The sequence below is a fragment of the Limulus polyphemus genome, unplaced genomic scaffold, assembly GCF_000517525.1.
Source record: "Limulus polyphemus unplaced genomic scaffold, Limulus_polyphemus-2.1.2 Scaffold1876, whole genome shotgun sequence".
Classification (NCBI taxonomy): Eukaryota; Metazoa; Arthropoda; class Merostomata; order Xiphosura; family Limulidae; genus Limulus; species Limulus polyphemus.
In genome coordinates, this window is record NW_013667486.1 from 69888 (window position 1) to 82143 (window position 12256).

At 33.3% G+C, this 12256-nt stretch overlaps 1 protein-coding gene across 2 annotated transcripts in view; it reads left to right on the forward strand.

Moving 5' to 3' along the window:
* The window catches only part of LOC106465225 (G-protein coupled receptor moody-like), a 21194-nt gene extending 11605 nt beyond the window's left edge, over positions 1-9589 (forward strand). The window contains exon 3 of one of the 2 annotated variants that reach the window (XM_013925428.2): positions 6737-7180. In XM_013925428.2, coding sequence (XP_013780882.1) covers positions 6737-7012 — 276 coding nt within the window. In that variant the 3' untranslated portion in view covers positions 7013-7180. Of the gene's footprint in view, positions 1-6736 lie in introns of both variants that reach the window. The other variant, XM_013925427.2, reaches the window with a different exon arrangement.
* Positions 9590-12256: the final 2667 nt, after the last annotated feature.

Here is a 12256-nt window from a genome sequence, read left to right on the forward strand (position 1 = left end):
TCATAACACTAAAAATAAGTCTCTGCACCCTTTGTTCTCCGGTGGCTCAGCGGCAAGTCTGAAGGCTCATAACACTAAAAAATAAGTCTCTGCACCCAGTGTTCTCTGGTGGCTCAGCGGTAAGTCTGAGGGCTCATAACACTAAAAATAAGTCTCTGCACCCAGTGTTCTCCGGTGGCTCAGCGCCAAGTCTGAGGACTCATAACACTAAAAATAAGTCTCTGCACCCAATGTCCTCTGGTGTCTCAGCGGCAAGTCTGAGCGCTCATAACACTAAAAACTAAGTCTCTGCACCCTTTGTTCTCCGGTAGCTCAGCGGCAAGTCTGAAGGCTCATAACACTAAAAATAAGTCTCTGCACCCAGTGTTCTCCGATGGCTCAGTGGTAAGTCTGAGGGCTCATAACACTAAAAATAAGTCTCTGCATCCAGTGTTCTCCGGTGGCTCAGCGGCAAGTCTGAGGACTCATAACACTAAAAATAAGTCTCTGCACCCAATGTCCTCTGGTGGCCCAGCGGCAAGTCTGAGGGCATATAACACTAAAAATCTAAGGTCGATATACCTGCGGTAGGTAGTCTTTGTGTAGCTTTGTGCTTAAAAAGCAAGAAAACCACATCTGGTGGCGCTTAAATAGTTTTTGTTTTTTCTTGAGGTTTTTTGACATTTATCTTAAAAATCACATGCAGATTGGAAAAACGAAAACAAATAGTTAAAACACATAAGTATGATAGCAAAATTATTTGAAATAAGCTTTCAATATTTCATTTAAGTATAGAATATCGAATTATTTTCGATGACATTTTGTTTTTGTCATTTTTGAACACTACTGTATCTGACTTTTACTAGATAACACAACATCAAACAATATGTGTTGCCTTTAAAGCGAAAATGTGTATAGTTCTAAAAAAATCGCCCCATTTCATTCAAAAACCCATTTGCAAGGGTCAAAATATTTTAGCGTAAAGCGGCAGACACGAACTTTGATACATTTATTTGTAAACCTGGTATCACTAAGAAAGTAAAGGACTGACTTGTAACTCAGATTAGTATTTAGTCTTTAAATATTTAAATTTTAAAATATTTTTACTGAATAGCAAACAATGACATGGCCAGGTGGTTAGAGCGCTCGACTCGCAGTCTGAGGATCGCGGGTTCGAATGCCCGTTCCACCCAACATGCTCTATTTTAGCCGTGGGTGCGTTATAACGTGATGATCAAACCCACTATTCGTTGGTAAAAAGAGTAGCCCAAGAGTTGGCGGTGGGTGGTGATGACTAGCTGACGCCCCTCTAGTATTTCACTACTAAATTAGGGACAGTTAACGCAGATAGCCCTTGTGTAGCTTAGCGCGAAATTAAAACCAAATCCATAATTTATTTATAAATGAAAACATTACCAGCGAACCTACAGATGCTGAGTTCAAGAATCTTTTTTTTTTTGTATTTTTGTGACTTGTTTACAAGACTTCTCATAAGCGAGCATTTTAATTATTATGAATTGACGTAGATATATATATAGATGCTAGCGAAGTAGGCGAGTTTAGACAATCCTTTTTCTAAAGTTGAAACAAAGTAAACACTTATATACAGGAATAGAGGTGGTAATGTAATAATGAACCACGACAGTGGTTCATAATAGGGTTCGCCCAGGTATTTCACAAAAAGTCTAAAAGAACATATCGGCAGACTTGTTCTTGTAACAACACTCAAGACCTTTTATTTCAATGGCTAAAGCTGCTAAAATATTGATAATAGAAAAAATGTTTTCTGATTGTTAGACAAAATTCATACATTTGTTTTCATATAATTATTATTATTCATATTATCCTTGTTTCGCAAGCCTACAGAAAAATCGGCTAGGAATATTTTATCAAACCTAGGCAAACTTACTAAAAAACACCTGCACATGTCATAAGACTATTTTTATGTAGATTCTTGAAAGAAAATATATTTTATCACTTTTTCATCCTAATGGCCAAGTTTTTGTTGTAAGCCATTCAAGCAACGAAGCCTACAGCATACTGCACCAAAATCTATGCACAGCTATTAAAGAAACTCTTGTGAAGGTTGTAGGGCTTTTTATAAGTTGTTTCTTGAAAGTCGAGATTTCTACCCTCTAAAGTTTTTAAGTTCTTCGTCGCAACCAACATAAACTCTTCAAGCATCACAGAAATGTATAAGCCATTTAAGCACAGTTATACTAGTTGGAAATGTTCCATTTTATACAAGTCGGAAACGCTTCGTTTTATTAGAATAAACAATGTATATATTTATAGCAGCCTTATTATTATTGATTATAGTTTTATAAGTCACTACAAAAAAAAGGCTACGAATATATTACTGAAAACTGGACAATAGTAATGAATGCAGTATTTAGTATGTCATAGAACAGTTTTAAAATTAATTCAAGCACCTTCGTTTTTTCTCCCTGAAGAATGTGTAGGTCCTTTACTTTCCACCACTGGAAAAAATCCTGTGTTTTACTAATGCGCATTAATATGAAAATAATTTGTGTAATTTATAGCGCATTAATTGGAAACTGCCACGTTGAAGATTCATCATTTTTTCGAATTCGCTGTTTGTCTCTACGTGGTTTTCTGCGACTATTTCAGTGAGTTTTCTAACAGTAGACAATTACCATAGTAGATTTCTCTACTCTTGTAAGTGGAGATTTATTCTACTGATTTTCGTACTTCTCTGAAATTGTGGATGCGTATTTTAGTTTTATTTTATTTTTATTATTCATATTTTTGTTTCACAAGTCTACCGAAAAATCGGCTCGGTATTTTGCACCAAAACATAGACAGATATACTATATTAAACGTTATGAATGTCCGTAAAATATATAAAAAGTTTATTACTTTTCACTGAAAGTAGATTTATGTGGCTATAAATACATAATACATGCGATGTTGTCGTGAGTGGCTTCCTTTGTACTCCACGTTTGTTAAACGCATGTTTGCACGAAACCTCAGGCACAAAACCACCTGGGTGTAAAAAAAAAGCCAATGCAGCAGTAAACTGTTGAAAAACTTGTAACATTCAACTGAATATATATGCACGTATGTAGCTTAAAATTTATTCTCCATTAAAAACTTCAGTAACAAGATAATTAAAAATTGTTAACTTAAAAAGGGGAATATAGATCGTCAAAAAATACAGAAACTAATTGAATCCAAATGCAAATATTATATTTTCAAACCTACAACTAGGGACTCTAAGAAAAAGTAAACAAACTAGACTGGAAATAGTGTCTACATTATTTTCTCAAGTTACAAATCCCTATTTTGACCCCACTAAATTTGATAAGTACTGTACACATATTTTGGTTGAAAGTTGACGTATTACTGCGAATAAAGTATAAATGTTAGAGTGTACCGAGCTCATTTTGCCATTGACATTGATGTATATATTTACTATATGAAGCCAAGTCAGCCATTTGATTCAACACTGCTACACATTCTTCAAATCGTGTATAAATATAGGTTGATTGTGATGTGATTAAAAAACACCATACGTATAATGTACCTTAGCGTGATAAAATCCCTTCTAGCAACAGCAGTTAGCGCTATCAAAATTTCAGTGATACTTAACTCTTTAATAATTTATAAATTCTCAGCACGTGACATAAAATAAAATGTCGCTGTCTCCAGCCTAATAATTATATAATAAGGGTTTGTTCTCCACAGTCTTGCTGAACAACTGAACGCAGCACAAATTACCCGACTGTGGTAGACTTCTTTGTCTACATCCAGCATCCAACTCTATTTACTGACGCGTTAATATTATGAGCACGTGACTTAGCTTTAATCCCCTTGCATGCCGTGAATACTCCCCTCAATTTCACTAGCTTTTTCTTTCTTTCGTACTGAGCAAGAACCCAGTTGTTATACTATGTTTGTGTAGTAAAGACATGGTTTCTTTACTGTAATAATAATATCAATTATATAATAAGCCAACCAAGTACATTCTAATATCATTCTAACTAATGAGAGTCAGTTATCTAGGTATGTCTACAATTACCCTATAGCCTCATCAGGGATGGCAGTAAGATATAGTTAAAGTGAATTAGTTTGTTGAAATAGCTGAAGGTTATTCAGTAATCAAAGTTACAGCAAAAATAGACAATATCCATTGATGGAAGATATATTAATATGTAAAGAAGTAGAATAAACGACGATTTTTTGCTCAATAAAAAATAACTATTCTATTATTAATACTCCAGCCGAGTAACACAGTAGTTTACATAAAGTAGCACAATGTACATAAAACGAAACTATATCTTAATGTTAGGGATGTTATAAAGATTAAGGTCGTATAAGAGTGATGATGGTGGTGACACTTAATTTACTTTGCTGGAGAGTCGAAACACAGGTGATCTATTTTCCTTGTTTAAATGTTTAAGATTTACAGGGCCTCTGCAGTTTATTTTTCAAAGGTTAAAGTCTTGAGGGTTCATAATTCTGTTGTCTATGTATTTTAATGAAGATCGAAGGTCGTCTTAGTTATGCAGTATATTTCTCCTACTGAAAGGTCGAGACCATGCAAAGGTCATGTTTCAGCAATGTAGATATTTTATTGAAAATTCATAGCCTTATAGTTCTGCAGGCTTTCGTTTGTATTCTGTTTCTGTTCCAGTAATTAGAAGTTTTAGATGTAAGTCCGCATTCAATTCCTTAAAAAATTTGGTATTTATATTATTGTGATGAATTTTATAATATATATACCAAATCCTTTTAAACACAAAACTACATAACTGTCTGTACTGTGCCAATAACGAATATAGAACCCTGAATATTATCATTATAAATCCTTCAGCTTACCGCTGAGCCACCAGGGGACATTATTATGATAAATGTAAATAATGATGTCTACATATATATATATTTCTTTTTGTTGTTTAGTATTGACGAAATTTAATGTTAAAAGATGGTAAGTTTATATCAAAATGTATTATTAATGAAGTAGGAGATAAAGGTCAGGTTAAAGAAAAGCTCTTCCACTTTGACCCCTTGAGAAAAATTTTAAATCATTATATGTTTTTTTTTAAATTAGACTGATAGATATTCCCAGTTACATTTACCAATAACGCTAATAACAGAGAAACAGTTAGGTTATCCGGTATTTTCAATCTGAACAGTATCTATGTATCGGATGACCAAGTCAGAGATTCCAAAATTTTAAGATTCGAGCATAGCCTATTTTTGTAAACTGTTGACCAATAAGGGAGGGCAAGTAGTATTTTCAAATAGCACTAATATCTGTCAAAAGTGACTGGATAGGCTGAGTAATGGGAGATTCATCAGAATATTTACTGCGAAATAATTCAGTATTCTCTGACTAACTGAATTCGAAGAAATAAACAGATTGAACACAAATGTAAATACACAGTAAACAATCTTTATTCACAAAAATGCAGTGAAAAATGCACTTGTCAAAGTGAGAGTGAGGTTTTAAGTTGTTCTAACTTAATCACATGAGGTTGTACACAAGACTAACTGTTCAAATCCTGTGTCAGACTGAATAAATCTCACATTACTTACTTATCTCATTAACGTAAGACTTACACAGAACAACTATCGTTTTCCACGTGACTAGCTATTTCCAAGAAACCTAAGAGTTCATTACCTAAAGAGATCACCGGACAGCCAGCAGAAGGGATAACTGTCCAACTACACACACTATAGATGACCTTCCAGCTATCTTTTTTATTCTAGGTGAATGACATAGAACAATAGGTATCTAGTGTAATAGTAGTTTAACTACCTCCTGGCCAGTGTATTATGTAAAAACTGCACACACACACACTTAGGTAAGTAAAAACATTTGAAATTTCGTATGCTAATAGAAGGAAGTAGAAAACATGTGGTGTTCTTACATACCACACTCTTAACCGAAAATGGAATTGACTGTTACTTTTATAACGCACGCACGGCATGTTAAAATGCCTAATTTGACATGGTCAGGACTGTCATAAGTAACACAATTTTATGCAGTCGATTTATGGTTATTTTTTCGACATTCTTATAGAAGAAGCAAGAATCATTAGATATTAGTCATTACAATAAAATAATTTTCGTTACTTTTCATTGGCAAAGAAACGGAAGATTTTAATAAAGATTAGTATAGTATAGTATAACAGCTACAAGAAACAAGTGTGTCTTCCTCAAAATATTCATCAAAGCGATTTATTTTAAATTCATCGGCTTATGTTTAATGTAATATAGTTACATTCCCCATCGATTGCTTAAAGTATCAACTGGATTTAGTCTTTCAATTCTATTAGACTTAATGGGTTGTTTAAAGCTAAATTGGGGTTTCCTTATTGTTTGCAATTGTTGAGCGAGCGAAGCTTCGTTGAGTTGGCGCCACGGAGACTGGCATCTTTTGCAATTAGCGTTGCGAACTGTGTTGAGCTGAGAGTTGGGTTCCTGTTGCGTTCTGCAGCTAATAACAAAAGAACACTTAAACTGTATAATGCACAAGTGTATATGACCAAATTATAATGCAGGAATAAACTAAGACTATTTTAAATGTGTATTTTATTAACTTACAATGCTTCTTTCTTGACTGTGTAAATATTTATGTACGAATTAAAAATAAAATAAGGTATTCAAACACGCGACCGTCTTATTTTGTTAGTTAAATAGTATTCAACAAAATGTTCAAAACAGGCAATTAGTTAGTATGTGTATTTCAAAATATGATGAAGGAAAATATTGTGTCTATCATTTGTAGGTAGCGGACAAGCAGGCCAAGTACCCGGCTTTACATATTGTTGGCTACATTCTCATCTATATCAGCGCCTCCATCAACCCCATTATCTACGGTGTTACCAACAAACAGTATCGACAGGCTTATAAGACAGTTCTGATGTGTCGTCGACCGCGCAGTCTCAGTGTTAGTACAAATGCTTCCAACACTAACGATCCATCTATTAACCCATGTACTCTGGTGTCCAATGTTGCTCAAAATAGCAAAGATGATTCTGTATTTGTTGACGAGCGTGTCTAAGATAACCATAACGCACATTAAACTTTCCTCGAAGGTCTATGTCCGTTGTAAAGATTAAGTAAATTTTACTGAGACATTTAGAAGGTATCGTCGTTTCTAAGGTTTCTTAAAATAGTATACAGTTTTTTGATGCTTGTTGACGAATCAATACAGAACGTTTAAAACGTTACTTTAGTTTGAAAAAACAAACAAAAACATTTAACTTGCTATGAATAGTATTAAATCTCTAATTACTTCAGATAGCTTGGATGTATCTTTGTCTCTCTAATGTTTTTTAAAAGTACCAAAGAGTGAGTTAACAATTTAAATTTGAAGTGTATCTCAATTCCTAAAAAATGAAAGGGTTAAATTTGCTAAAAAATCTTCTTCATAGTGTACACTATTCAGATAACTTGAATATGTATTTATCTTGCTAATGTTTAAAAGCTTTGGAATATGTAAATAAGATGTATGTAGATAATAACTTGAGTTAACGTTATAGTTCTTATTACAAAATAAATATAAATCATAAGTTCTGACGTTTTCGTCTTTAGAAGGGTCAATATCTTTCTGTAAGTTTAAAAATAACCTTAGTTATTTCAATACCTTTTAATGAAATAATGCATGATATTTGAGCTTGTTGAAAATAAGGTCCTTTTCAATAGTGTTTTTTTAGTTCTTTTACATTCGGGTAAGCTGATGCCTAACAAATTAGCTGTAATTCTGAATTACGAGAGGAACGGAAGGGCACGCTTTCGGAGAATAAATCGAACTCAGATCTGTGGAATAAGAGGGACTGGAAACAGTGGTGTAAACAAAACAAAAATGTATTCTTTGTTGACTCTCAAACACATATGAAGGCAGTACTCCAGTATCAGAACTAGTCAGCTTCACAATGATATTGAACGCTAATTGCTGAAGCAGATTAGGATGACATCTTCACCAGACAAAAAAGTAACAGGATTGTCTCATGTCACACCTTTAATCAAGTGAAACCTCTCTCAGTGCGGCATCACACAATGTGTGTTACTCACATTAGCACTCATACTCGTTCTACATTTAAGAAGGTATAATTTTCCTGCTTATACTGACTAGTTTCGGGCATAACTCGCATGCTAAGTGAATTAGTACAAGTTTGTAGAATGATTCCTGTGGTGTGTAACTTGCCCAAGTCGTAGATAAGGGAAAGGTAAAGCTGAATACATCCTGTTAAGAACAACTATAAATAAATTTTAATGCTAGTAGGTCTGCATGAAAATTTCATAAAACTCTGGATGAATAAAGTACGATATTCTATTTACAGACAGGTAAAGGCTGAATAAACATGAAGTACGATATTCTATTTACAGACAGGTAAAGGCTGAATAACCATGAAGTACAATATTCTATTTACAGAGAGGTAAAGGCTGAATAAACATGAAGTACTATATTCTATTTACAGACAGGTAAAGGCTGAATAACCATGAAGTACGATATTCTATTTACAGACAGGTAAAGGCTAATAAACATGAAGTACGATATTCTATTTACAGACAGGTAAAGGCTGAATAAACATGAAGTACGATATTCTATTTACAGACAGGTAAAGTCTGAATAAACATGAAGTACTATATTCTATTTACAGACAGGTAAAGGCTGAATAAACATGAAGTACGATATTCTATTTACAGGCAGGTAAAGTCTGAATAAACATGAAGTACGATATTCTATTTACAGACAGGTAAAGACTGAATAAACATGAAGTACGATATTCTATTTACAGACAGGTAAAGGCTGAATAAACATAAGTACAATATTCTATTTACAGACAGGTAAAGGCTGAATAAACATCAATACAATATTCTGTTTACAGACAGGTAAAGGCTGAATAAACATAAGTACAATATTCTATTTACAGACAACTAAAGACTGAATAAACATGAAGTACGATATTTTATTTACAGACAGGTAAAATACTGGTGGTTTACAATTGCCACGGTTCTACCAATGATAAGTATTTCGTTAACGGATTTTTAATGCTTCCTAAAATCTACTAAGACCATGAAAAGCGTGTCTTTATAATGGAATGCGTTACTGAACTTGATCATTTTTGAAAAAAATATCTATTTCTTGAGATGTTCTATGACAGAATAATTTTAAAGAGTCTCTCCCTATATTCATAAAATATCCTGTTTATGAAGTGAAATTAGATTTCGTGCCGTCTCAATCAGAGACACATTTTGAAAGCGAAAATGCACGTTTCTACATATAAATAATTAGTTTAGTGATTTTTAGAAGTATTTCGCTGAATTGTGTATGTAGCATGCCCTAACTTTAGAAATCATCATTGTTTATATAATGTTGGATACTTTTATATGTAGCTAAGAAATATTAATGTTGTGTAATAGCATGGTATTGTATTGTTGCATTCATCATTCTACTGTTACGATATGTGATACCACAGATGTGTTTAAAGTATTGCAAGTTTTAAAGTGAAAAGAGATGATTCTGTTGACGACAGTTGATGTTTCACATATTTGCAATACTAACATATTGTTATATCTTGTAAACACTAGTAGTTTTTTAAAAGTGTTATAAAACAAGTTAAACAAGTTGTTATTGTATAAGGATAGTTGACTGGTCATTCAATTCAAATATTTTAAGACAAAACAGAAGTGAAACAATCATTATTTATATAATGCATATGCACTCCATTCTAGGTGCATGTAATACTATAGTAAATCAGGATAAAATGAAAAACTGAACATAGAGAGTGAGAAAAAAAATGAATGAACCATCATATGTTATCCATCTGAGAGGTTTTCTCTGTGGCTCATAGGTAATTATGAAGTTTTACAACGACAACATTTTGGTCCTCTCTCTGCGATTGGCATAGCACAGATAACCCACTGTGCTTAACAACAAACAAACAAAACAACCGAGATGTTCTAATATATTTAATCCATCTGCTGGAGACAATGGTTCGAGGCTCAGGTCTTCATCTTAAATGAGTTACATTCCTTCATTTATCTCTTCTTGTAACACATTGTAGTTCTTGCCAACTCCGACAAGTCATATCGTATAATATGTACAAGTTACGTGTTTAATGGAATGTTCACAGTCGTAATGTACACTATGTTACACAAAGTGATATTCAATTCAATTTATCATTATAAATTGTAACACTATAATCTAAACTTTGAAATGTTACAATTACCTTTTTTTTTTTTTTTACTGGTTAAACACCAGATGCACAATGAGCTTCGTGGTGTATACTGTTTTCATCTGTCATTTTTCCAGTGTAAAATCTTCAATGAAGTTGAAACTTGACATATGAAACCTTTGTATGCAATAACTTTGACGTGGGTTAATTACATGTACACATACGTAGGCTGTTAACCTCTTTACTTCATGTTGTGTCAGTAGTTAAGATACATTTGTTTAGTTTTCATCGGTCTATCGGGAAATTAAATTACGTTTGATACGTTTTCTTCTGTAGCTACCATCATGTCTGACAAACTGTTGGAGCGTAGACGATTAACTTAACAAAAATTCGAACACTTATTAACATTGACAAGTTCTTATTGTATAAGGATAGTTGACTGGTCATTCAATTCAAATATTTTAAGACAAAACAGAAGTTTAACGTGAAACAATCATTATTATATAATGTATATGCACTCCTGTTACATGAACAACAGCCTTAAAAGTTGGTAAAGAACTGAAGAAAAAAACTATTTAACTTTGAGAATAATTTTTGTTGTTTATTATTATTATTGTAACTTATTAATCCATACTTTTGGAGATTTTACGTTTTGATTTTAATCATGTCGGATTAACATTGTCAGTGGTAAATGTTCATTAGATTTTGTAAAACATAGCATGGCACTGGAAAAGCATCTACTTTCTGACAGTAACACTCCTAAAACATCCGTTGTGCCATTGACAGCTCTGAAACTTCTGTTATTGGAATAACCATTCTAAAGTTTCACTGCATCAGTAACAGTCTTAAAATTTATATTGTCTCAGTATTAAAAACCTCTTTTAAAATTCCTGTTCTACCAGTAAAAACAATAATACTTTTTTGTGCACAAATGATAATCATAAACTTTGGGGTGAAGAACAATTCGAACGCTTCGACTATATTAAAACCCCTGCTGTACTATGGAAAAACTTGAGTCTCCTGTTTGAAATTAGATAATCTTCACCTGTTGTAATAATAGTAAGAACTTTAAAGCTCCTGTTACAAGAACAACAGACTTAAAGCACCTGTTGTACATATAACTACTCTACTCTAAAAATTATATTACAAAAGAGCAACCCTAAAACACTGTTTTAGCATTAACAACTTTAAAATATCTGCACGGATAGTTATTAAACTACCAGTAATTATACTGAAACTTCTTTTGTACAGACAGCAAGTCTAATTCCTCTGCAGTGCTAATTGTCCAGAAACAACTTTAATATTTTTGTAACACGAACATCAGTTCAGAATCATTTTTGATCCAGAAACTATTCTAAATCTCACGTATACCAGAAATGAATCTAAGTCTTTTGTCATACCAAAACAATTCTATAATACCAACAATACTGTTACGTCTCCGTTTGTTAATTGATTTTTCCGTAACTTCGTTCCGACGAAACTTTAAAGACACAAGTCTTTACTTAATAAAACTGGTTTATTCTTTCCGAATATAACTTTACGATACACTTAATTTCAATATTCGCGCTAAAACAAACACTATAACGAACGAATGTTAACTTCAACAATACCTTGGGACTGCAGTTCAATTACTCACTATCTACACACACCTTATTATTATTCAGTCACGTTGTCACCCTCTTTTATATACCAGACTACCCTATATCTAGTAAATACTAGAGCATTCGCCAAGGTACAGGATAGTTCTAGAAAATAAGTGGCGCCACACCAGTCACGTGACCTCGATGACGCAACACTGCCCCCTCCTTAGTATTGTTCGTCCTGAACAATTGCCACTTACAATAAACCAATAACAATTAACAATAACTTAATTAAATGTACAGAATTAAAATCATAAAATTACAATTCAACAAAGTCTCTTAATTTTACGGGACACATCTTCTTCCGTACTGGTCTCCGTCTTGTTGGCTTCTGCTTCACGTGGGGTTCATCTGCTTCATCAGTAAATGTCCTATCATCGGTAACAGTCACATCAGTGGTAGTAACTTCATCAAGAGCTTCACCGTTTTCCTTCTCAAACTGAGTAGAGTTTCTTCTTCAACGGTGGCTTCTTCAAGTTGGCA